Raw genomic sequence first — 27,785 nt, forward strand, 5'->3', positions numbered from 1 at the left:
GTAACTAAGTACATTTACTCAAGATTATTTTAAATTATATTGCAATTGCCATATGATTTGCAATATTAGAGGAAATAATATTTTTTACATTATTATTCTAAATTTCATTGAAAAACATATTAAAATGATTATGGAGTGATTTTTGTGGGGTCTGTAGAATATGATGTGTAGGCCAGGACATCTCTGCAGCACCACAATATTTAATTTAAAACCCTTTAACAAATATGGCACCATATTGCGATTTCGATCAAATTTCGATTAATGGTGCAGCCCTATTTTCATCACAGATTTTAGTCTCTTCTTGGTGGAAAACCATCTGTATGAGGCTAAAACACTGAAACTACAAACTGATATTTGTTCATGGTATAATGTACATAACCAAACCGATAGTCCAATATGTCACAGCAGCCTCTCAGTCTAATAGAAAGGACTCAGTCCATTAAAAACAAATGCAGCGTTTCAGGGTAAACTGCTTGTATAAGCCATTAAGAAGTCTTATGTAAGCACAAACAAAATATATTGGATGTTTTCTTTTTCTTTTTTTTTCGATTTTCACGTAGGTGGTCAGAATATGAACATGTGAGTGGGGACGCCTCCAGGTTTAACAGTCAGGGAAAAGTTTGCTGACCTGGACGCAGACCTTTCAGTCCTTTCATCACTTTATATCATCGTCTCTTCTCCTCTCTGCTGTCTGTAAGATATAATACGTTCATTTAGTAAATGGATGGACTGGCAAGCCGGTGTAGGGACGGAGGAGGGGTGGAGGGGGTGGGGGGTTGAAATGCCCTTGCCAAGTGACATCAGGGGACTAGCAGTACGCAGGAAGGTTTCTCTCTGTGTGTGTGTGTGTGTGTGTGTGTGTGTGTGTGTGTGTGTGTGTGTGTGTGTGTGATGACTTTGTGGTCTCTGCCCGACTTAAGTTGTAAAAAGCAGAGATGCTGTCTAATGAGGGAGATGAAGGGGTGTGTACATGATGTATGGCGCTGCAGATGGACGCACACACACATGCATGCTGTGTAGTGAGCCATGGCAGTGTGAGACGGGGCCTTTGATGCTATTGATCAGAGTGTTTTCTGTTGCTCCTGGAGCTGAGCGGAGCATCTTTTCTTTTTTTTTTCGGGGACGTCCATACAAAGGAGAGCTGCCATCCTCGCATTGATTTGGCTGTCCGGGCCGAGGAGGAAGAAGCTCCGCGTTTGGCTTTGAACGCTGGCTGAGGGGGTTGAGTCCTAAATACGACGAAGCCCGCGACAGTGTGAGCCAGAATACACAGAAATGAGGAGATTCTTTTTAAAGGAAATAATACGTCTTTTGACAAAATTGACAGAATTGTATTTTTCAGATATTTAATGTCAAGCATTATTTTTATAAAACGCAAAGAGAGCGGTACGGCTCCCACTCGTGCTTTATCCTCGGTATCTTGCAGAACACGGCGTTCTCCTCTGCGACACGCCTGTTTGTTCACTCGCGAGCCTCTCTTCCTTTTCCATTCTCTCCATCTTCCTCTCCTCCTCATCCATACTAATCATGCTCTACTTCAGACCATCACGACTGCACCCTCCTCCTCCTCCTGTCCTCCTTCACCCTCGTCCTCCCATCATTTCGTCCTCCGCCCACCCCCTTCATCAATCGCAGGCTGCCATTGACGACGCTCGCTCGGCAACCGTTTCCGAGGCTGTCGATCGATTCGCGGCCGCCGTCGGCAGGAGTGTGGTAGCTGCGACGCTCCTTCTCCTCCTCCACCCTCTCCTCTTCCTCCTGTTTTTTTTTTTTTTTTCAAGCCACTGCGTCAAAGTAAAAAAAAAAAAAGAAGCCATTGTACAGGGTGGGGTGAAGGCGCTGAGAGGTGGGAATATTCCCACAAAGGGAGGCGTGCGATTGGTGGAGCGAGACGCCGGTCACAGCTAGCCGGTCGCTGATAGGTGAGGAGAGCGGGGCGGCGATGAATATGGATAAGGGAGCGATGAAAGGGCCGATGCAGCGAGGACGACTGGAAGGGCCCCCTCCTCTGAAATAGCCTTGGTCCATGAACAATACACACCGGGTTTCACACACACACACACACACTGAAGGGAGAGAAAGGAGGCGGTTGCTTCAGTTATCTTTGTTAGCGTAGCCACCATGTCTGCTTCGATTTCTACGCAGATGCCCTGATGATGGGGATCGTTTCAGTACGGAGGCATGTGATTGGTTCTCATCTAACCTCTATTCACACTGTAGCAGGATGTTGTTCTTCTATCCGATTACTGTCGGGTTTCTATTTATGATAAATAGACGGAGGTATTACCCCGTCTATCACTAACAGGATCATTTTTCTGTTCTAATCTATTCCACATTTCTCGAATCATTAGGTGACCCGGTCTGTAAATCAATTTTGTTTTAGCTATCATGTTTTATAAATTCCATCATTTATTCCGATTTTTGCTGCAGAATGTTTTCAAATAACAGGAGCCACTTATATTTTTTCTTTAAAAATAGTTGTGCGTCATTTTCAAATTGAAATGCCCTCCATTTTAAAAACAGCCTCTCTGAGAAAATGATTGCTGGCATGAAAACAAAACCCAGTAATATATGCTTCTGCTGCTGTTCTGAGTCATCTCGATACCTTTAAGAGAGAAAAAGCTCTGTTTTAAAGAGCACATGTTTGTGATTTGGTGATACTGGTTTCAAAATGTAGATACATTTAGGAATTAAATCCCTCATCAGTTACTCCGAGCACGTCACCTGTATCTATGAAATCACAGTAAGAAGCTCCTTTTCTCATTTCTTCTCCAAATATTTGATTATTCAAAAGGCTTCATGGCGACTGCTGGTAGCTTCTGAATCTAGTGATTAAAAAATGTGAGATCCTTCTGCGCGCTGAAAGTCACCGCCTAAAATGTCAAATGTAAAATTGAATAAACGAGGTGGGAAAAGTGAAACGTTCACGCTGCAGAAGCAGAGGAGAGACCTGGTAAAGATAGAGAGATTTCCTCCTGCTCGCCTGCCTCTGAGAGCTCTCTGTGTGTTTATGAGTGACGACGGCCATCTTTCAGATCGAAGACAGCTGGTCAAAGCCTCACTGCTGGAGAGCTTTACATGTGTGTGTGTGTGTGTGTGTGTGTGTGTGTGAATGCTACCTCCCAACAAAAGAGCAGAGGACTGGAGGGGGTGTGTTAGACAAAGCCTGCCCCCCCCCTTAACTCTCCCTGCTTAGGGGAGATGAATATTTTCCAAGTCCCCAGAGCTCCGAGCCTCCATACCAGAGCCCCCGTTCATCAGCCAGGCTGTGTTCACACTGATACACCCACCCCCCCTCCTAATGTGGAATTCACATCTGACGTTTCTACACAAAACTGCACAAGATTCTGGCCTGGACCGCTTGGGTTCATTTGACCCATTTTAGTTTGTAAAGACAGATTGTGATACTCTTGGAATTAAACTGCTGATCGTCCATATTTAGAGCTGATTTCTGATACATATAACATCCTATTTCAGGGGTTTCCTCAGATTTATAGTCTCGTCAAGGTGGAAACATCTCAAAAAAGAACATTCATGAAACACTGAAATACCAGCATTTCATTATTGTGCAGCTTGTGTGAATTCTAAATGAATTCTACAAAACCAACATTGTATTTACAATTTTTTATAAAAATTGCAACACGTCCAGTTCATCAGATGTGTGATAACAAGTTGTTATCTGATGTTAATACCAAACACTAGTGGTTCCTCAGTATGTTATTTACATATAACTAGTACTAAACATTCACATTTGGAAGCTGCCATTTACATCAGTGACAGAGAGATATATATATATATGTATTCCTCTCAAAGAGATAGTAATATTAGTCTGGATGATGGTGGCACAGGGAGATATCAACAATTAAAACATAAACATACAAAGTAATGACACGCACTATTAAATGTGAAACAAATACAATTTAAGTTTTAGCTTTAACAAATGTATAACTGTGAATCAGCACCATTCAGTCCATGCTCTCTATCTGCAGATATCTTTTCAGATTACGACTTCAAACCAATTAACTTTAACCCTTTAAAATCTCAGCGTACTGAGAGCCTCTATTTCTGCTATGACGAGGTGACGTTAGGTATGTTGGTCAGAGTGAAGCGTGTGAGGAAAAGTAACAGAACATGAGAAAGGATTTGTGATCTTCAGCCCCCACCGCGCCCCCCGCCCGCCCCTGCAGGCCCGTGGACACCAGATCCCAGGATTTGAGCCTCCAATCCCCCAGCATGGAGAGCCTATTCTGGGCCTGACGGGTCCGCAGGGGCCTTAGCAACAGATTGGACTGTTTACTCATCCAGTTATGTCGTTGTAGAGGACCATTTATTATTTATTGTCAACGACCTCTAAGTCTCCAAAAACCCCCCCGTCCCCTGATCCCAAAACCCTCAATCTTGACCCACAGAGACACGAACGTTAACACACACACACAGAGACACTATGATGAACTTATGATCATAACATACACAGCCGGGTGGAAAGTGGTTACTCTCTGACCTTGTCGCTTGTGCTGCTAGTTCATAACAAACTTTCTGGGCGAGGTGGTCGGCCACATTTTAAAAGGAGAGGCAGGAAAAGAGTTTTTTTTTGTCAAATCCTTTTGACGTGTAAAAGGAAATGTGTGTACTTCCTGTTGTAACTGCAGGGATTTGTGTGTGTGTGTGTTGCTTAGAGTAGTGAAAACATAGACCCTCATCACAGTATACTGTAGCTACACAGCTGCAGACATGCCTTACCTGCTCAGCACTCTAGTCAGTGGTTTGAAGTTAATCCCTCCATTTTCTAACCCAGATGTTTAATTCCTTTCTTTTTGAACCGTGTCTCAGTGTGTTGGTTTTTGTGTTGAGGTTCGATAAGACCACTGGGAAGTTGCCAGTTCAATCAGCTGGGAAAACTACGGGAGGAAAAGTATATGTTTTCCCTCCATTAGCATCGTCTTTTCTTTAAATAATTATTGATGAAAAATAAATAGAGTACAATATACTTGAAATGAATGTGACCTTATAGAGTGCTGCAGGGATGACGTATTTTTCCAAACAAGGAAGTTGGCATCGCCCTGGTTCCCTCCACAAAAAGACAATGGGACTTTTCCATTGGCTTTTTGCAGAAAATAAACTCTGTGGCAAACAAACGTTCATGATGCTGACATGTTTTGTTCAGCAAGATGATCTTCACAAATGAACACCACTTCTATGATTTTTAAAGTTTAAATGCAATTGGCAGAAGTCAAAAAGCTAACATTAGGCTATAAACAAACTACACCACAGTCGTATGACTTCACGTCACCACTACTAAATATAAATAATTCCTGCATGACGTGGCTGTTTGATTGTCTTTTTTTAGAAAGTTACAAAAATTGTCGGACACAGCCTTCGGGTGATTCCAGAGGCGTGAATATTACAAGCGTGTATGAAGGTGCAGTACCAGCAGGGGGTAACAAAACCACTTAGTTAGGTTTAGGAAAAATGTCATGATTGGCCTTAAAATAAGGACGTAAACTAAGTACAATGGAAACAACGCTATACAAGTACGGAAAACACATCACAAACGTCACTAATGTCACTAACAAAACACCGGTCTCCTGGCTGAAAGTCGTCCACCTCCCCGCCCGCCATAAGCAGTCTTTCTCCCTTTTAAATTCTACGTCACTAGCTCTGAGCGTAGCATATTTACGCGGATGCATCGACATTGCAGTCAGTACAGACTACGCCAAAAGCAAGGAAGGAATTCTTATTGCACGCTTTTGCAATATCGTGTCATTCATACGCCTTTTCATGCGAGCGGGCTGGACATTAATGTCGTTGTTGTAACCTAAAGCAACCTTTTAGGAACCGCACAAAATCATCCCCCCAGGCTTTATGACAGCTCAAGCATTAAGAAGTAATCAGTAACAAACACCACATCTGTAATTACGGTGTTTTTCTTGTTCTTACTTGGAATGAAAGTTTACATGCTCATTATGCTGTCAGCGTGAAAGAGTCGCTGCACACGGGAGGCTGAGACGCTGGAATCTTTGATGATGCTTCATATCAACAAGTGCAGAAAATAGTAGCAGAGAACAATGAGTCTGACATCATGCTGAGACAGCAGCTTCTCTCAACACACTGACGCTAGCCAGCAGTGTGCTATTACTCTTATTTTAACAGCCCAAGTAGCCATGGACCTCAGTGGGTTTGACTTTCATGCCTTTTAAAATTATTTTTTAATATTGAGCATTTGTTTACTGGATTCTTGTAAAAACAGAATTAGATTTTGACCAGAAGTTTTTCTGTTCATCTTTTTTTCTTTTTCAAAGAATAAATTATTTCAAGACATTGTTGCTCAAACACCCACGAGTGGAGAAGTTTTTCTCCATCACTTTTTAATTTGCTGAGCTGTGAGAGGGAATATGGCGTGGGTGACCTCCTATCGGATTTGGAGGTTTGAGTGTCGACACCGATGGGTCAGACGTGGCGAGCAGAGCCTCCGGCTGCTTATTATGCTCGGTTAGATTGGCATGTATGAGTATCACCTGCACCTCTGGGACGAGGGATGACACAGTGACGGGAGCATGGGGTATAATTACACATAATTAGAATTTGCAACTGTGACAGGTAGATGAATGAGACTTAGCTTTTCCGAAACTGTGTTAAAAAATGTAACCAAACTGTGCTCTTTGTGGGCGGAGGGGGGATGACACCAACGACACGAGTGGCAGGATCATTTCACTACATTATGGATTTCCCTTTGTGTTCTCCACAGTGCAGTAGATGAGGTTACAAATGGGAACAAGATGTCTCAAATAAGACAGCAGCGTCTCTCCAGAATGCAACTTTAATGTTAAAGAACTTTCATTAGTTAGGGTACAAACACATCCACTCTGTTTAATTCATCAACTTGTATATTCTATCATGTAAAGGCCTGATCTGACAGAGTACGTTTGCAGGTGGAAAACATGCAACAAAACCTTTTTGTTGCCCGATCAGACAGAGCGGTGTCAGCAGTTTGCTGCGTCTTTTTTTTTCTTTTTTTAATTGTTGCTAGGCAACCACTGAATGAGTGCTAACATTACCTTAAAGCTGCAGTGGGTAGAAATGGAGCAAATATGATTAAAAATAGTTATTTTTATAAAACGGTCGCTATATCGTGACAGTAGTGCATGAGACAGGTAATCTGAAAAACAAATCATGTGCCTCTGTGTCCTCTGGTGCTCCTAACGGCATCTGCAAGATTTCACAGACCGGAGGAAAACAAGCAGTAAGAGCTGATCTGAGGTCTGCTGTCCAGCTGCCGTCTATGAGAGCCACAAGTCAGTCACTCGCAAACTCCGATCAAACGGTCAAACTAGGCAGCGCTGATCAAATATGAATCAATATTATGCTACTGTAATACCTATTTCTCCTCTCCTCAAATGTTTTCAGAAACATCTTGTAGTGTACTGTTAACTGTAAAATGAAAACGTTTGTGACCCAGTAGCCATGTTGAGAACAGTTGAGGAAGTACAAAGCCGGAGCACAGCCAATAGGAACGCTCTCGCAATGAATATGAAAGACCTGTGATTGGTCATAGTCTTCTGTCACGGGCTAGATGTTTTAAAGCCTGAAAACAGAGCCATGAGGAGGAGCAGAAGTCTAGTTATCTCTCAGAACACTTGAATTACAATATTCTGAAAGGTTATTGTGGAATTTTAGCCCAATGATGTCAAAAACGTGTTGCCTACTGAAGCTTTAATACAAAAATGAACTGTAGGCTACCTAATAGTTAATAGTACAGTTTTAATGAATGAACGACTTACCTGAAATCTCAAGTACCGCAATAATTTCCCTCCTGTTTTTTTCTGCTCAGATCGTGGTGACTACGGTTGGTAAAGTTAGACAGCTCCAGGTATCCAGCAAAAGTCACCACGATGAGAAAAAAACGCTAATCACGCCGGCCGCTTTTTGTTTTGATTCATGTTATCATGCATTTATGTTGTGCTTTTATTTAAAGTATATTTAGACTGTGACATTTGGTGGAAAATCAAGATCAGATAAATTCATGAAGCGTTTCTAGCCTTACCAGCTTTGTAACAAACTGCTTTATAAAGTGCACACAGAGTCAAAGCATCACCTCCTTAAGAGTCTGCTAATGTGTCTTAGATGTGCAAGCCGCTCTTTAAGGTCGCATGCTATGAAACCAGCAGCATCTTTAAAAAGAGCTCAACAGAGCGATGCTGGGGCTGCTACATGTCAGAGGCTTTTAAGAGGAGCAGATGAAGCTGATAAAAGTGGAGGAATGTTGATAAAACTTCTCTGTAAACGGTATCATTCAGCGTGGTGCAGTGTGGGAGGAAGAGGCAGATAGTGCAGCGCTGTTTTTTTTTAAAGTTCATATTTATGAAAATTGAGTCATGGCAGTTATCAAACCTGCTAAAAGCTTATTTCCAAAGTGTAATTCAATCTGTGTTACATAACCCCGTTAACAAACTCCACACTGGAGATCTGCAGCGCTGTTTCTCGTGGTACGCAGGAGTTTAACGATGTATTTTTACGCCCTCCTAGTGTGGGAATCTGCCGTTTTAGAGCACGCAAATGTTCCCAAAATATTTTCTGTATGACAAATAATCAATGAACAGGATCCAAAACGTCAGGTGTTGTTCCGCAGCGTGCACAGGTTCACAGGATGTAATGATCTTTTAAAAAATAAAACCTTTTTATTGTGTAATTTGAATTGTGGATATCTTGCTCTGCGTATATAAATAATTTTTTTAATGTTTGCCATGGCAACACGTACAAGTGTTACAGACAACAGATACAAGTGATGAACATGAGTCACTCATTGCATCCTCTTATATAGATGATGAGTCATGATGCCATGTTGGTGTGTAGGCTTGTTTATGAGACGTCGGAAACAGTCTGTTTGTGGAGGGGTGTTATATGTGCGCTATCTTTTTTGTGTGTGCATGCATACGTGTGTGTGTGTGTGTGTGTGTGTGTGTGTGTGTGTTTCGTATTTACCAATTCCCCTGCCTTATTAATACAGGCTGGTTATAATTAGCTAGCCTCTATCTAAAGCAGGTCAGTCCAAGGCTCCGTACTCAAAGTGGGTCACTGCAGCACACTGAGGAGATGAGAGGGAAGATGAGGAGATGGGAGGAGAGGAGAGGAGAGGAGAGGAGAGGGAAGATGAGGAGAGGAGAGGAGAGGAGAGGAGAGGAGAGGGAAGATGAGGAGAGGAGGTTACTAGGATTGAGAGGAAAGGCGACAAGATGAGAGGGAACAAGAGGAGGGAAAAAAAGGAAAGGAAGGAAGATGAAAGAAAAGAGGAGGAGAGAAAGGTAATGAGGAGGAGACAGACAGTTTTAGGCCACAACCATGTGACACGTCTTCAAGCTTCAAAACAAAGTGCTGCTGTGAGCGTTGTTAATATCAGAGAGAGCAAGAACTTGATGAACGTCACACTACTGTTGCCACTGTGTGCAGCTCATTAGCCGGCTAGACTAAAATGAAAATGTAAAGACGGACAATAGAAAGTTACTCGCCATGCTTGCAGGTGAAAAGGCGAGGATGAGGAGCCAAATAAAGTTTGTGACGTGCCACAGTGCAGCTGAAGCTCCAGGGCCGGGCCCCAAAATATGCCACGAACATTCAAAACACAAGGTTTACAGGAGAAGCATGTCAGCTGCAAACAAACTGCTGAAATACAACAGATGAAGCACATTCAACAAGTAAGGGATAATGTACAGCGAGCCGGTCATTGTTGTGAAATAAACCCCGTCACCTCGACGCCCCAACGCATAGCGGAGGAAGTTTATTTCACAACTTGACCCGCTAGCTGTACATTATCCTGCTTATTACACAGCTACTTACTGAAGAAATCAATAATTTGACACAAAAACGGACCGCCAGAGTCCGACATCCGACTGCAACGGTCTGTTATACACAGCTGCTATAAAGACATAACGCAGTGATTGACCAATCAGAATCGAGTATTCAACAAAGCCGTGTAATAAACTGAAATATAACTTTCTTCAACTGAGATCCAGTGTAGAAAGCAGGAGGTTGTGGAGAAGACTAATATTATGAAGCTCAGTAATCTTGCCTCCAGCTAGAGTTACAGCTTGTTAGATGAGTATGTTAGTGTACAGTAGCTGCACTGCTCTGCTATGTTTTGTTATTTTGATCAGCCCTACATCTTTGTAAGGTTGGCTTCTTCACGCTTCACATCATTTATACGTCTCAAGTGGCTCTGACTGCTTCTGAGAAATATTTCCAGTACTAAAACTTCAAGGAGAGAAGGAGCATGCAGATAGAAGGATGAATAGATAGTAGGATGGTAGGACCTAAAGAGAAGGAAGAAGAAGAGGAGAAGAAGATCATTATCATGTAGGTGTTTTTATTTTGGAAACTTCCATATGGAGATCTGGTTAGTAACAAGTCCGAAGGGAAGAGAATTTAATTTGAACTGAAAACACCTCGCTCACTAATGCACATCAGGGAATTCTGATTAACACAAGATTTTAACAAAGGAGGCTAAACTTTATTTGACAAATCAAAAGAAGTGAGTTTTGTTCTCTCTCCTCTGTACATACATCCACGTCTGAGCTCCCTGCAGTTTGTACTTCATCACTAGCAGGGCTGAGGAAGGGCAGGGGAGTGTCAGGTTTCCTGTATGTGTGCTCATGCTTTGACTTGGCTGAACAATCCGAGATGAGAACAGAGCCCACCCAGTATTTAACACTCTGAACATTGTTCCACTACAATCCCCTCACACACAGCACACACGTTCGGCAGAGGATCTGAAAGAAACAACATCTACTGTGTCTCTTGAGAAACAATTAGTTGCACAACATCAAGACAAGTGTTCCAATGTCAAATACTAGTTGTCAAAGTATACTTTTTTGGAGTTAGTGTACAAGATATTTGTGTACTTTATGTGTATATATGTCTTTTGTATCTTCGTTGAGCTGTCTCACCATCATCCACAATTTATTATTTTGCGACTTTCCCAGTGTGAACACATCACGAAACCTGAATTACAGTGTAATATGGAATTAGGTCACAGCTGTAATTATTCCTAATTATGCCGCATTCATGTAACATCGAGTTACAGTAATTACAAGCTTCCGACTTGTAAGTGACGTTCAACATACAAATCATAATTACACCTGGGAAACTTGGATTTTTCTGAAAAACCTCCGATGTTTCCAATTTGGCACGTACTGTATAGTCGACTCACGAGTCGGTGAGTCACTCGCAGAGAATGAGGACGATCTCCCTGCTTTTGTTGCATCACATGACCAACCGCACAATCATTCAACAGTCTTGAGTTGAGGATCTTTTCCGTTATGATTCAAACTTCCAGCATCTCTTCACCAAATGATTATCAACCTGCAGAATAACTGAAAACTCGTGTGTGGGTGTGCAGGGTCTTTTACTAATTAAATGTATTTATAGTGAGGTGTCACAAACACCTCTGTTCCACTCTTGTTTTGCTGCAACGTAAGTGTTAAAGGGATTTAATGGGAGTTATAGCTATTAAAAGGCATTTAATAATTGGATCATTGGATCTTCCATCTGGTTATACCGAGTCTGTCCACCTCACTATCAAAGCAGGAGATTCTGATATTTTGCATTCATACAGTTCAGTGTCTCCTCCTGTCTAGCAGACGGAGAACAGCGGTGTTACAAGGTGCCTCGGCCTTGTGAGAAAGTGTGCCCCTGTAATAATAATCCTATTTTAATCTGCCTCCTGAGGTTCTGTGTCCTGGATTATCAAATATGAAGAATGCTGCTGGGGAGGGAAGCTGAGAAACACTCAATCAGTGACAGTTAAAAGAGACATAACACTGCAAAACCATGTTAGAAACTATCTGTTGCAACCTCGAAAAGTAGATTGTGAGGAGAAATATACAAAAGAATAAAATCTACTATTATTCTATATTATTGCTGACATGAAAGCGACAGATTATGGAGTTATGAATCCTCATAAACTCTTTAAAACAGTCAAATCTATTAATGTGATTTTAAATACTGACTGATTAAGGCGGCATTTTTTCCTAGAAAAGCTCCATAGTCATAAATAATAATAATAATAATGAATAATAATGAAACAAATTATGATTTTGTTCAAGATTTGAGGCTTTAAAGGGCCAATTCAATGGAATGACACAAAAGAAAAAATTTCTGACTGATAGCGGTATCTGATAGTTTTGGTTTGATTTGTCGAGGTTTTGAGATATTAAAATTAAATTAAGATGCTAAACTTTACAATGCAGGTGAATGGAATTAACAATATTTGTTTATTTGCGTCTCTCTGCAATTTGGGTGGATTGAACCGTTAATATTTATATGTTATATTAGACAGTATATGCTGGGGTGGGAGAGAAATATAACCATGCAAAACATGCTCTTAATCTCTTTTTTTGCAAGATGAACCACAGCATAATGGCATTTTCTTTAGAGCGATTTTACATCTAACTGTGTTTATTTATATCAGCTTTTGGGCGACTGACTGTTTTTCAGTCTGTTAGATTCAAAAGCAGCAGAGGTCTTTAGGTGAAACAGCCCTTTAAAGGAGAAGGAATGAGGTGCTATTCTTTATTTGACCTACAGCTTGTTGATATCATCGCCATGGTAACAAAGGCACGTCTGCTTCAGGAGGGATTTGTTCTTATTTACCTAGTCCTGCACACACACACAAATCTCTGACACATCGCCTCCATATCTGTTATTGTATGTGATTCTGTACCGACGGGCCGGTCAGAGGTTCTTCCTGAAAGAGACAGTGGGAGGAAGAGATCTGCTGAGGTTCAGTTAGTTCTCTCTCTCTCTCTTTCTCTCTCTCTCTCTCTCTCTCTCTCTCTCTCTCTCTCTCTCTCTCTGTCATTGCATTGTCAAAGAAGCAGCAGGCTACAACCAAAAGGTTGCAGGTTCTTGCTTCAGGTCAACGTGTCACTGAGTGAAGTCACTGAAAGTGTAGTCGCTCTGACTGAACCCGCAAGATGATTCAAATGTGCTTTGACCCTTCGGTTTATCTCCCTTTCGGCTTCAGTGCGTAATTTTTCACAAAAGCAGTGAAGCTGTTTCTTCTCCGTTCTAGTGAGAGTCTGGCAAATTACAAAAAAGACAAACATCAACTTGAGAATATCAGATGTTATTAAGTCAGTCGACACACTTGTAATTGAGTTTGTTTTCAGTTCAGATGCAAATACAACAGAGAGCCACTGGAGGTTTTTAGCTAAAGCTTTTCATTTTGGTGTCTCCAACTGACATCAAGATTCATCGAGGCTAAATCGTTTTACTTCAGTAAACTGCACAGAACACGCTCAGGTTAACTCACCTGGATGGTTTGTACAGTATGAGCTGCAGTTGCTGTTTTGGCTACTGATGCTCACAATCCAACGAATTCTAACGGTTCGTATGAAATGTTACGAAAAAGTTATCCCTCCTTTTTCATGCGTTTTCCTATGAATGTCCAGCAACATGTGTCAATTTCCGCTCGTTACATACATACAGTCTTTTCAAAATAAACTTCACAGGAAAAACAACTTCCTTAGGTTTAGGAAAAGATTGTGGTTTGGCTTAAAATAACTCTGGAAGTCACGTTACTTTAGTATGTAAGTTACGTGACAAATAAATCTTATTTCTGGTTTCACACGGGACACAAACACCAGTCTCCAGGGCGAAAGTCTGGTGTTTTTTAACCCATCAATCCACCCCTACCTCTTCCCTACGCGGCATTCGCCACTCTTTATATTTCCTGGTTGACAACTACGTGGATTACAGATATATACGGATTACAGCGCATTACTTTTCGTGGGTATAGCTATGAACAGCGTATGAGACCAGCCTGCACAATCCAGTTATTTCTTTGAGAGTCCGTAATGACCATCAAAAACTAGAAATCAACTCATAAGGTGCAGCAAGCTGTGAATATGTGGTTTTCCTGTAGTGCTGATGATGCAGGATGACATCGCCAAAACTGCCTTGATGCACCTCTTTTTAATTAGTCAGATGAAACAAGTGTGAAAGTGACCTACGTTTCGTATCTGGTATTTCTTGGAGAGGAAGAAATAGAGAAAGAGAGAAGAGAACGGTGAACTTTTTGTCTGTAAAATTTTATTTGGTCAAAGTTGAATGAAATTTCTGGCACTTTTTTAAAGGAACAACGGCTGCTGTCTTCTGTTTATCCTCCATCAGGCTGATTAGACAAAACTGACTGCAGCTTCAGCTTGTGAAGACACTGAAAGACATCTTTATCCCATCAGGGCAAATATCTGAGCTCAGTGCTGAAAACAGTCAACACAAGTCCACATGAATCAGACGACATCTTCCTTTCATATCCAGAGTTTACACTCGATGCAGGTGCAGCTCCGTGTTAGCAGGACGCAAATATCAGAATCTGCTTTGTGTTTGTTTGTGTGGGCTGATCCGCACATGTTAATAAGTGCATGTGTGTGTGTGTGTCGTGGCGGGCATGTGGTGTTATGCCTTCGCGAGGCGTCGCATCCACAAGCGTTGAATCTGATTAGCTTTAATAACAAAAGCGACGAGCAGCGTGCTCCTCAGCCTCCTCCCCCTCACGCCGAGGCGGTGACGAGGACCAGATTCCTCGGGCCCGACGCTGAAATTAGATCAGACCAATCTGGAGAGAGTGTTTAGAGGCTCGCACAAATGGACGCGCAGAGAAAGGGGAGAGATAACGGAATCATCAGATTATGGAAATAATTAGTTGTCATGGATATCAGTCATCGTTTGATGTGATTGGATGGATTTATGCAGCTTGAGGAAGCTTTGGATGGTCGGTGGAGAGGGAGCAGAGGCGGGGGGAGACGGATAGGAAGACAAATGATTGTGCTTTGGCGTAGTGATGCGGCACCGGCTCGCATCTGTTCTGTCAGACTGTGATTACTGACAAACACTTTGCTTCCGCTTCACAGTTTCCACTTATCCAAACAAGATGATCCCTGTGTTGGATGACAGATTGTTTTTTCTGCATTTTACTTTTACTCCAACAAAATTGGCATAAATGCAGGAAAATATAGAAACAAACGGCCGGCATGAGGGCAAAGGGTCAAACAGACTAATAATGCATTCATTGTTCTTTTCCAGCTGTATTTGAAGTAAAACCAACAAAAAGTGCAGTAGCTCTCTCTGACTTCCTGTTTCCTGTTTTCTGCTACAGAGGAAGGCGAGTACTTCCTGAAGGTTTTGATTCCCAGCTATGCGGCGGGTTCTATCATCGGTAAGGGAGGTCAGACCATCGTCCAGCTGCAGAAAGAGACCGGAGCCACCATCAAACTGTCCAAATCCAAAGACTTCTACCCAGGTAAGACACCACCACCACCACTGCTGCTGCTTTAATGGATGGATGGATGGATGATAGGTGATGGGAAAGTAAAGGAAAACTTCATCTTTAGATACTTTTACACTGTTAATTTACAGGTTTTCAGTTGTTTAGGCATCCTCAAAAAATAAATAATGGTGCTTTCTAATGCATATAACATCATTTATAAGATTCAGACCAATGCAATTATGTTTTTTGCACCTAGCTTACCTCAACATGATGAACATTTTGTCATTTTCATTTGTCCAGTTACACACACAAATAACAAAATGTGCAATCAAATATCAAGATGCATCACCAATACCTTTTCTAACAGTGTTGAAGTGTTATAAGGTGGACTTTTGCTTCATCAGCAGAACAATAAATATAGATTTGCACAGTGACAGATGCATGAATGGGTCATTGATGGATGGATGGATGGATGGATGGATGGATGGATGGATGGATAGAGAGGTATGCAGAATATCTATCTATCCATTTGCCTGACCTTGCAGGAAGTGCATGATGGAGGGAGTGCATCAGGATGAATAGATGGATCAGTGCAAAGTGTTTTGACACATTAAGGAAACATTTCATTATCTCAGTCTTCATCCATCAGTTTGTCATCATGTTAAAACACACATAGGCTCAGATATATAAACACACACACATAGATAGACACACAGTAACGCGCTGTCAGAGAGTTTTACTGCTGAGTGGCATCTCTGCTTGTTGTTATGCACTGACATTGAGAATTAGAGCCTCATTTCAACACTGTGGGATAGATTTATGGATTTATAATAGCTATGTTGTCCCTGTGTGTGTGTGTGCTTGTACTGTACAGCTATATTTGTGAGGACCGATTTGAGTCTTAGACCTTCAGAGTGAGGACATTTTTAGAAAGAGAGCACATTTGGGTCGGTCCTCACTTCGTCAAAAGACCTGTTTGAGGGTTCAGACTTGGTTTTAAAGAGGACATGTCATGCTTCAGGCTCATACTTGTAATTTGGGTTTCTACTAGAACATGTTTACATGCCTTAATATGCCTTAATTTTCTCACAAAGTCCAGTCTGCTCTGATTGGCTTGAGAGAAAAATATGGGGCACCGTGGTAATGGTATTTCTCAAGCTGTGTGCGGTATATTCTGATAAAACTGTATGTGGTAAAGGAAGGGGAGCCAGATCTGAATGGCTTGTTGAATCACATGTTTTCTGCACATGCAGCCCACAAAAAACTGACTGGGTTGTCTTATTTCACAGTTTGTGGGTTGGTAGGCACTCCAGATACCCAAATGGATGTGACCAAGCACTGAAAAAGGGAGGTTTTCATGATATGTCCCCTTTAAGGTTCAGGTTAGAATTAGGTTTAGGCTTAGATTAGGGTAAGGGTTAAGGTGTTAGGCATTTAGATGTGATGGTTAAGGTTAGTGTAAGGGGCTAGGGAATGTATTATGTCAATGAGTGTCCTCACAAAGATAGAAGTACAGGGATATGTGTGTATGTGTGTATGTGTGTGTGTGTGTGGCCCTAAGTTTGTGTTGACAGAGGTTGTGAGTCCTCAGGGACGGAGGGGCCTTGACTGGGCTCACGTTGCACCCCACACCAACACACACACCAACACACACACCAGCACACACACACACAGTCCAACAGATCAGGATTACAGGATCAGAGGTGAAATTGTATTTGTCTAAACTCTTAATTCTGCCCTGGTTTGACATGTGACTGGAGCAGTGGGGAGGGGGAGGCTATGATTTGTGTGCGTGTGTGTGTGTGTGTCATCCTGCTCATACTGTCCTGCTGTGCGTCAAAGGTTTGGGTTGTTTGTTTGAGCCGTTGAAGACACGAAATAGAAAGCACCAGCATGTTGTTTTTAACTTAACATGTGGAAGTGCAGCGAATGCATCTGTGTGTTGCAGGGAGGAGGTTGGGATGGATTAGGGTTCGGCTCTTGGGCAGGTTAGAGAAAGATGGCGGTTTGGTTAAACACTGAAAAAGCCAACGCGTCCTGTCTTATGCTTCAAATCAGCGTCAACACTTAACCAAGACCACAAGCTTTTCCTAACCTCAACCAAGTGCTTAGAGTTGCCTAAACACAACCATAAAAACATTACTCATGCTGTATTTGCCAGGAGCGGATGTTGTTGTAAAAATAAATGGAATACACTGAGAGGGCTGTAAAGGCTCAAAATCATCCAGACAAACTGCATTTCCACAACTGAGAACTGAGAAATATCACAGCGTCTCTCTGTGGTTTGACTCCTTCTCTGCCTCCACTTTGTAGAACCTCAAAACCACGTGGAAAAACAATCGTTGTGTCAAGATTTTAGTGGCTTCATATGCATCCAGTTCAGCTGTGTGTGCTCAGTGGCAGGTGGCAGAATGATTCAATGTGGTGAAACATATTTATGTGACCTAAATCTAGTACTACGATGCATACTTTTCTCTTTGGAATAATATTTTTCAACCTCCAGGGATCCTGTTAGATGTAAAATAACCTCCGGAGGTCACATGCTTATTCTGAAACAAGGCGTCAGCAGGCGTATACGTAACAATCCCACCTCCAGTTAAACTAGAGACTTCCCAGTGTTGCCGTAGCGCCTGCAGAGTCTCTGATGTAATTGCTGCCCTCCAGCCAATCACAGCATGACGTTTCTCCAGCTCTGCTAGAGACTTGTTGGACACACAGTGTGCCGCTCTTAAATACGTCTCAGAGCTTCAGCTTGGGATTCATGTCGCAAATTAATGTTGGTTTCCGTGTGCAGAGGGACACGCAGCTGAGACAGGAGACAAAGAAAGTCTTTTTTACAATCACATATTTCCCATGTTTATGACACCAGTCCAAAATGTGTTGGGTTATGTGACATAATGTGCAGCAGTTTTGGCTTTCTGGAGATAATCCTGGTGAAATAAAGTTAAAAAATACAAATTTTAAGCTTCACTTTAGGCTTGCACAGATTAAAATGTCACTTTTTTTGGAGCTGTAAAATAAATTTTTATGTGCAACTTTTTCCACAAATAAAATGCAGGCTAAGATTTAGTTTTGGTGCCTTGTCTTCGCTTTGAATTAGATGAAACATACTAAGGTTTTGGCGGTCAGAAACATGAATTCCAGTACGATGCATTTTGGAAACAATCGCTCAACGTTGTGAATCATTTTCCCGTAAAGCTTCATTTCACACCATCCTGTCTTCTGTTCAGCCCGGCTGCATTTACACTCTTTTTCCCTTCTACTTTAAACTCCATCGTGATCTTCAAGTATTTATTTGGTTTGAAATTCAGCTCTCATTCTTGTTGTCTTGGTGTGTGTGTGTGTGCGTGTGTGTGTGTGTGTGTGTGCGTGTGTGTGTGTGTGTTTGAGAGTGTGTGAATGTGTGTATCAGTTCAGTGTTGGGGTCTGCAAACAAGCCGCCGTTGTTTGACACCGGCACACAGACTCCTGGAAGCTCTGCCAGCTAGAACAGATGCAAGGTGCAAGAGCCTCCAAGATGCACACACACACAAACACACACACACACACACACACACACACACACACACACACACACACACACACACACACACACACGCATGCATACACACACATGTAAAGGAACAAAACGATAGATTCACAGACATAAATGCAAATATATACAGTAAAAAACTTGCATTTGCATGAGCACATAAATCCATAGAAAGTTTTTACATTTCCACAGAGGAAGTGCATATAAATCTACAAAAATATTCATGCACACACACACACACAGACACACACACACAGAGACGTGGTTTCCAATCTCCTGGGGTTTGTTCGCCAAAATCACTGCAAAGCCGAGAAGAACTGAAAAGAAAGAGGGGAGGAAGGGAGACAAGTGAAAGACAGAGAGAAAGAAAAAAGAAAGAGAGGGTTGTATGGGCCTCAGTCTAGAGGGGAGGACTGAAGACGCTGTGTGTGTGTGTGTGTGTGTGTGTGTGCGTGTGTGTGTGTGTGTGTGTGTGTGTGTGCACCCTTCCTAAGCGCTGAAGGGGGCATCTGTATGCAAATGAGACACGGTTCTTCCTGGGTGACAAATCAAAAGGCCCACCTGCTGCAAGGGCCCGACTGTGTGTGTGTGTGTGTGTGTGTGTGTGCTGAGAATAACAGGGCCAGTCTAACGAGAGTAGAGAGTTACTGCTGTGTCTTGGCCAAAGCGTCTCATTCCTCTCCTCTCGCTCCTCGGAAGACATTAGTCGCCCTCCGTTCCTTCCCCTTCCTCCCCCTCTGCTTCCCCACATGCACACACACACACACCGCCACCCCAGCTGTCATGGAAAACCTGGCAGAGGTCATTGAAGTTTTGGGAATTTTATCTAAACGTCACTGGAAACATAAAATAACCGAAGAAAAAGTGTCAATTCGTCGTTGCAGGTTCCACATTTTGCCCCAATTTGAACACTTTCGACTTCTCTCTTTTCACAATAAAAGCTGCTCGTCGGTTTGGTTGATGCAATCCGGTGTAAGCTGAGCTCGACTGCAGACTTTAAAGGAATAATAATAATAACCCAGTTTAAAATGATGTCGAGAATTTTGCCAAAGTCCCACAGAGCGAGAGTTTACATCGAGCCAAAACAAGATGCGATCCAGAATCAGAGGAAATCTAATATTTCAACACAGACGCACCGAACACAGAAATGTGAGTTACTTTCCAAAATGAGATCATCGTTTAAAATAAAAGCACCTCTGGCTCTTCCACGCTGGTTCTTTATCGCTAAACTCTGACAGCGTTTGGCAGCGCTTTAAGCTCAGAAAGTTGGCCAAATCTCAAGCTGGATCCTGCAGATTAGAACGGTTGATGATTAGAAAGATGATAAAAACAAAATCCCCTCATTTGGATTTTTACGGTAAATGCGTGAATATATAACATTATATTTTTTTCAAATTAACTCTAATTATCCCCAGGGGGGGGGAATTTAGTTCCTGCAGCAGCGAAGTTAATGTGACGAGAGAGGACGCTGCGTGGAGAAACAAAGACAAAAACACAACATGAGGCTAAAAATAGAAAACCCAATGAGCAGCGGAGACAATGGAAACCAAGGTAACAGGATGTAAACAGCTGTGAGGTTGAAACGAGCCATCAGATGCAGGGGATTAAATTAATAGATAGCACTGCAGGGAAAGATAACATGATTTATTATGTATTGCCAGACCAACCAGATGCTACAAACTACAGAATCTTGATGGAAAAATCATGAAAACAAATGTGTGAAACTCACATGACCTCTCCTTTCTCAGCCTACATTCCTCCACTCATATAACATCGCTCTGTTCTCCCTCCATCCCTCTTTTCCTCCGTCTCCTCTTCCTCTGACGTCCTTTTTAATTCATGCATCCTTCGATCCAGCTCCGTCTCACCCATCAGTCATTTCTGCCTCCCTCTCCCCGTTGCATTATTCCTTCGCCTCCTCCCTCCCGTTGCTTCCTCTCTCTCTCCTTCCTTCCTTCCTTCCTTCCTTCCTTCCTTCCTTCCTCTCCCCCTCTCCTTCCCTCCATCCCATCTATCTAGAGAATAGTGCAGCAGCAGCACTTAAGCCGACGACCAATTACAGTAGCGAGGAGCAGCAGTACGGGGGGGACGAGACAGGCCACCATTCATCCTCACACACACACACACACAGCGCTGTACGACCCACCATTCACTATTATGGCACAACAGATTTATTACATACCCATACAGTACAAGGCAGTGCCGCTTCCAAATATAGCTTCTCTCTCTCTCTCTCTCTCTCTCTCTCTCTCTCTCTGGACTAACTGGATACGAAAGGACGTAACAGAATTTTATGACAACGCTGCATCTGCAGAGCTGCAATCAGCGTTCCAGAGACGGTAACAAAACAAACAAAAAAAGCCTTTTCCATTTAGAGAGAGAGATTTGGAGAGAGAACGACGCTGCCGCCAAACAAAGCAGTAACTCATTATTATCATTCTTTGTGACAGCGAGACGATAAGATGGATGTCCGTCTCACGTTTAGATGGATTCAAGACGTGTTTCCCAAAACTATTCCTTTAACAGGTTTCGGTGTCTCAGGTGACTCATCAGCTAATTAACTGTAATCGCATTGATTATTTGTTAAAAACACATGCTAGATGTGTGGTTCTGTCCTTTCCAGTGGTGTAGGGGACAGGGACATTTTAGTTAGAAAGCAACTATTGACTATTCTTCACATTTTATTCACAGTTTTGAAATATACAGCATGTAAGTAAATGTTGTCGCTTTTGTTATTTTCCTTCTACCATACTGTTTTTAGTTATGCCACCTACAGAAACATATTGTTGGAAAGCTTATTTTCTGGCCTTCCAGCTGATGCTAGTGTTAGCTGTCTGAATCTTTGTTGGTAACTAGCACACGAGTCCAAAGTGTGTCTGCTCTCCCCGGGACGGCTGGAACAGTATTATTTATAGTTCCTACCTTGTTACAAATCAACAAAGAGCAGACAAAAACAAGAAGAAGGCTTTTCCTAATCGAATCAGACCCACTGTGAAGTCACTGAGGGAATGTTTTCTCAAGTGGCAGCCAGAAAGAAACCCTTTTTGGCAAATTCCATACCTCGGCAATTTATGAAAATATAATAATTTTACAAAAGTTTTCTTTTTCCTCAAAGAAATGTGTGAACAAGTGACATTGTAGACATAAGGTGCTCAAGTTTGTGATGATATTTTTTCCTAACCGACCCAGGATTTGGGGAAAATTCCCTCCTTGTAGCCTAATATTACATTGTGAGTCTTTACTCCACTTTTCGTTCTTTCTCATGAACATTATGTTAGTTCAGAGTGTCTGCGGCTGCTTACAGAGTGTTTTATGTCTAAATATCAGAAGCTGCAGGTCCCCAGCAGTCTTAAATATGAATCACTGTCGCCCTCGAGCATTTCAGACAGTTTCTTAGGTCTTAAAAGTGTTTTTTGTTCTCGCTGTACTTTGTGAGAAGTCTCCCCAGGGGCAATCAAAATGTAGGTTTGTGATGGAATTAGTCTTAAAGGGGACATATTGTGCTCATTTCCAAGTTCATACTTGTATTTTAGGTTTCTACTAGAACATGTTTACATGAATAACGTTCAAAAACACATTCTTTATCTCATACTGTCTGTCTGAAATGCTCTTCTTCCATTTTAGATTTCTTCTTTCATTTTAAATTAAATAGGTTTTGAATAGTATGAATTATAACTTTGTTAATGTAACTGTGTTTTCAGGTTGTAATTTATTTAAAGGTAAACAGTAGAACCAAATAAAATGACTGTAAACGAATCTTAAACTTTCACTGCTACTGCTAATATATCAAAAACAAGTTCATTTTCATTTCCTAAGTGCATTTGCTCAGCAAGTAGCCGGTAAAGATGAAACTTATGTGACGGCTGAATCTGTTGGTTCATCAGTTTGTGAAGAGAACAAACACAGCCGCTGCCGTTCTACATAAAATATTCATTCACGACACCTGTTTTATAATTAGAATCGACCCGCCTTCCTCCTCTTCTTCTCCTCGCCGCTGAGATATTGACCTCCAGTCGGACGCGGAGGCAAAGCCATAAAGACAAACTAAAAGCTGGAAATGAATTAGTATCGATGCCGTCAAAGTTTCCCTCTTCTGTCCTGTTGCAGTTTTATGGCTACAGTTGAGTCCCAGAGCCTCGGAGCAGACTGAGTGTTACAGACGCTGACATAATAATAACGAGAGTGTTGACCAGAGGTTTTACAAACGGTTACTGATGTCGGAGAGCAGAGATGGAGGCACATTCTGCACTATAGATGCAAGGTTACACTGGAACTGGAATAAAGTTCAGTCCTAAACATTTGTAAGGATTCATTTGTACCAATCGTGACTTCTGAACTGCTCAGTCCTTTAGTTTAGTTTATCAGGTGGCACCATTTTACAGTAATTTCCCTTGAAACACCAAATTGCACCATTACTTGGTTAAAAATGAGAAGTTTTCAATTCATTCATATTCATTTTGAATATTACATAATTCAGGAAAATCTGATTTTAAAAAAATACGAAAATCCAGGTGAAAATTGTACTTTTAAAACATGATATTTACTGTGAACGTGTGAAAATATTTTCCCATTAAAATCCATAAAAGCTCAAATTGATAATCCATATAAGTTCAGTTCTTCCTGAACTAAGATAAACTGGAACTAATCCTCTGACCTCACTGGATGACATGTTCCAAAAACATCCAGTAAAAGTGTCACTTGTCTTTATAAACTTCACTTCTTACTCTGCAACGTGAACCTTAAAGGAGATTAATATGATGCTTTAGTGCTTTCCCCCTTTCCTTTAGTGTGTTATATAGTTTTTTTGTGCATGTAAAAGGTCTGCAAAGTTACAAAGCCCAAAGGGAGTCACGCTCCCCCAAAGAAACGCTGCTCCTGAACTTCCCGAAACGCCTCGCTTGAAGTCCTGCCTTTGCTACCGTAACATGGTGATGTCACCAAGTAACACATTTCCATAGCGGCTAGTTTGGCAGGAGCTCAAACAGAGCGTTACAGAGCGAGGGTGAAAAGAGGTGCTGCAGCACAGCCGGTATGAGAAAAGTAAAGTGTTTTTTGATGTTCTAGTAGAAACCCAAAATACAAGTATAAAGCTGAAAATAAGCATAACAGGTCCTTTTTAATTAAACCAATCACAGAAATGCAACAAACAGGAAAACGTCCACTGAGAGACGTGACGTCATCATTAGTGGACTCTAAACACTCTGTGTGTTTGTTGTCTGTGTGTGTGTGGACAATAATATCAGTATCTATTTGTAGCCCCCCCCGAGAGCAGGACACATTCCTGCAGCAGTGACTTCAGCGCCACATATAACCTCCCTCCAACGAGCCCGATCTAAACTGAATCTGATTGTTAATGAGACGCCCCGAAGGACGACGACCGCATGCTCCCATTTGACTCAACGTTCACACGACTGCAGAGTAGACGGAGCCGATTTAGTTCCTCATTAGCAGCTGAGAAAACACTGAGTCACATGTGAAAATAATAGACACTCAGTTGATTAGTCAGTCACATGGTGGAGTAGCATACTATGTGGCCAAAAGTATGTGGACATCATTCAAATATTAGAATTATAGATGTCCACAATCTTTCGTTGTGTGTCTCACTCTCTCCCTCCATCCCACCTCTTCTGCTCATTTTCTTCTTCTCTTCATCTTCCTGTCTCTTCTGTCCGTCCTCTGTCTGTCCTCTGTCTGTCCTCTGTCACAGCGTGACACCGTTTCAGAGCTTTGTCTTTAATCCCACACCATGATTGCAGTTTTCAGCATTTAATATCCCATCTGCACACACACACAACCAGCACACATCTGTCGCAAAAGGCCACATGACCTAACATAATAACACACACCTGACACTCACACACACACACACACACACACACACACACACACACACACACACGCTGCCCCCGGCCATTATCAACATCACTGATTCCAGCACTCTAAGCTTCTTATGCAGCACTAAGCTCTCAGACTGAGAGATGGAAAACTGGAATATTACATATCACACACACACACACACACACACACACACATGCAACCATAATGAATTTCCTGTTTGTTAGCCATTTCCCCTCTTCATTAAGTGACTTATTCATTACAAATGTCTGCTGTTTATCAGTCATAACGAGATGATTTCCACTAAATTAGATTCCTATTTTAGTTTCCGTCTGAATTTGTCAAATCATTGCAGTAAATTGACACCAGTTAAAGTGTCTGCAGTCCGTCTGAGCAGGAGCGTCACAGCTGATCAGAGATCAGCCAAAATGTAAACCCCCTCACTGTGTCTGTGGCGTTACTTTATTAACAGTATTTGAGTCAGAAACATTATTTATCTGATTCATGGCATGGAGAACATCTTGCTCTCCAGGATGCCTTCAGCTATTTTTAATTATTTATCATCAGTGTTAGTGATTTGTTTTCTTTGTTTTTAATTTACATTATAATCAGCCTGTTTATAGGCTGCAGATGAAACCTAAATCTGGCACAATTACATCACACTGATGTGAATTAACGTGGACTGTCCCAGATAAATAAATACAAATACATTCTCTTGGTTGCTTTTTTAAATTAATCAATTAACCATTTGGTTTAGAAAATGCCCAAAGAGACAGCAAAATGCAGGTCACAAGTTGCCCTGAGCCCAAGGTGTCATCTTTAAATGCCCATCGCTCAAATATTTTAAGTTTATAATGATGTGAAACAGAGAAAAGCAGCAAATCGTCACATTTGAGAATCAGACATGTTTGACATTTTTACTTAATCGTTAATTATTAAAATGTTCAATCAACTAAAAAAACTAATTCAGATCTCTAATAAATGAATAAAAGTATCAGATGGGAGTGATTTTTAATTTGAAAAGGCCACATGGATCGGTTAGCTTACTGCTGAATGCAAAGAATCTAGAAGAAATGAGCTGCGGGTATAGAAACAGTGATGAAACATTGACAACACCAGCAGCCAGGCCTACGGGCTGAGTAATGCCTCAGTACCAGTCGGTGCCACGCAGGCTGACGGACAGACCATCATATCGCAGCACTCAGAGAGAGTCAGACTGCAGCTGCATCACTTCCATCAGCCTCACAGGACGCCGTATAAGAGGCACAAATGTCATTGAGGTTTGTACAGGAACAGCTTTTTAAGAGGAGGTTGGACTGTTGATCCATAATAAGATCCATATGAGCAGGACGACTGCAGTTTTAAAATAAAAAGATCAGTAGCATGAGAAAAAGTATTTCAGAGGAAAGTAAGCAGTCAGTTGCTGATGTTATCTGGTGCAGAGAACAGGCTGTTCGTCAGTTTCTAATTTAGTTCTGTGATATCATCTTTTATTTGTTATAGCAATTATCACGCTGGTGCCAACAGACAATGGACTCAAAAACACAGAGCAGGTAGAATGAAAAGGCTTGTAGCAAGAGTTCAGTACACAAGAATTCAGTCCAGAATAAAGACAGAAAGTGTCTATAAGGTGTAAACACCACGAGGAATACACGAGAGAAAAGGCTGACGTTAGGCTGTGAAATGCTGAGCTCAACTGGCAACAGACAAGAGAGCACAAAGACCGAACACACAGGGGAGGAAGGCTAATGAGGGACAGGTGAAACTAAGCAGGGCGGGGCAGGACATCACACACACAGGAAGTGAAGCTCTCTGAAACAAGAGACAAGGTGAGTATTTCAAAATAAAACAGGAAACAGTAAACAAGACTGAATGAATGACACAAGACAAGGAAAAACATAACCTACAGTAGGGGCACGGCAGTTCATGACAGCAAGGAAATGTATGAGACGGTGCAGCGTTACCAGATGGGAAACGTTCAACTGTCATACCAGAGGCTTCAAATAATGGTATTTTGAGGAAAATTATCATACACGAGTCATAACCACGAGAACTAATAGTTGCAAATGTGTGAAGAACAAACTACAATTTCTTAAAAGCTATCTGGGGTATGTGTCCATACATCTATCATTATAGCATTTTCTGTAGTAGCCTACTATTAAAAAATTAAATTACAAGACAAAAGGGAGAGAGAACGACAGCCGTGCTCATGAGTCACGTTCACCAAGTATGATTGGCTGGAAAAAGGTCACGTGAGAAGAGATGTGTAAACACAGACCCATATTTTGCTGTCTGGAAATTAATTAAAATGAGACAGCGCAGACTAAAACTACTAACTGTAAGAGTTACAAAATGGGCAATTTATCGTACATTATGGCATTATTGATTGTACATCGAACAAAGGGCAAAATCATCATACAAATACGATAATTATTGTACATCCGACCACGCTGAGACGATGTAACTCGCTCATTTTATGTGCACATGATACCACTTAATTATATAGACTTGTTTTTGGTTGAGAAAAGCTTTGCACAATCAAATCAGACATGTCTCTGTTTGCTGCAGGACACCGAGACCTTGAAGCAAACCATATTGGATTATCTGAAATAGTGAATGACAACCTTCACATGATGCCGTCTTTTTTCCTCAAATAGCCTCAGAGTTTGGAGTAGAGGAGCTCTGTAGATGAAAAGGTCAAATTAAGCGTGTTGCTTCCCTCTAAAGTGCCTCTCTGAGTGTGTTTCTGTGTTGGGAGGCTCCGCTGGGAGCTGAACTCTGAACCCTGACGGGGTTACTTATCATGTTCTGCTACATGAACTCATGCAGAATGAGAGCCCTCAGCCCGAGCGGGGTTAGAACCACACTGACATACAGCTCTGAGCTATAGAATAAACAAGTAGGTTACTAATAGTATACAGTCTGTATAGACTGGTGTTGATAGATGGTGGGGTTGTATTTGACTGAATTAAGCTGAAAGCTGTTTCTAAACGTTTTTTTGACCCATTTCCATATATACTAGGTCTGTCAAAGTTAACGTGATAAAAATGCGTTAATGCAATTTTCAGGCTGCAGTTTGCCATGTTATAATTTGAGCATATGTTTTTATGCTAAATGCAGTACCTGTGAGGGTTTCTGGACAATACTTGTCATTAGTTT

At 41.7% G+C, this 27,785-nt stretch overlaps 1 protein-coding gene across 4 annotated transcripts in view; it reads left to right on the forward strand.

Annotated features, from left to right (window-relative positions):
* Positions 1 to 27,785, forward strand: part of nova2 (NOVA alternative splicing regulator 2) — a 101,420-nt gene that overhangs the window by 9,117 nt on the left and 64,518 nt on the right. For all 4 annotated transcript variants that reach the window (XM_037776175.1, XM_037776172.1, XM_037776174.1 and 1 more), the window contains one exon: positions 15,149 to 15,292. In XM_037776175.1, the coding sequence (XP_037632103.1) occupies positions 15,149 to 15,292 (144 nt within the window). The remainder of the gene's footprint in view (positions 1 to 15,148; positions 15,293 to 27,785) is intronic.

Source organism: Sebastes umbrosus, chromosome 7 (genome assembly GCF_015220745.1).
Source record: "Sebastes umbrosus isolate fSebUmb1 chromosome 7, fSebUmb1.pri, whole genome shotgun sequence".
NCBI lineage: Eukaryota > Metazoa > Chordata > Actinopteri > Perciformes > Sebastidae > Sebastes > Sebastes umbrosus.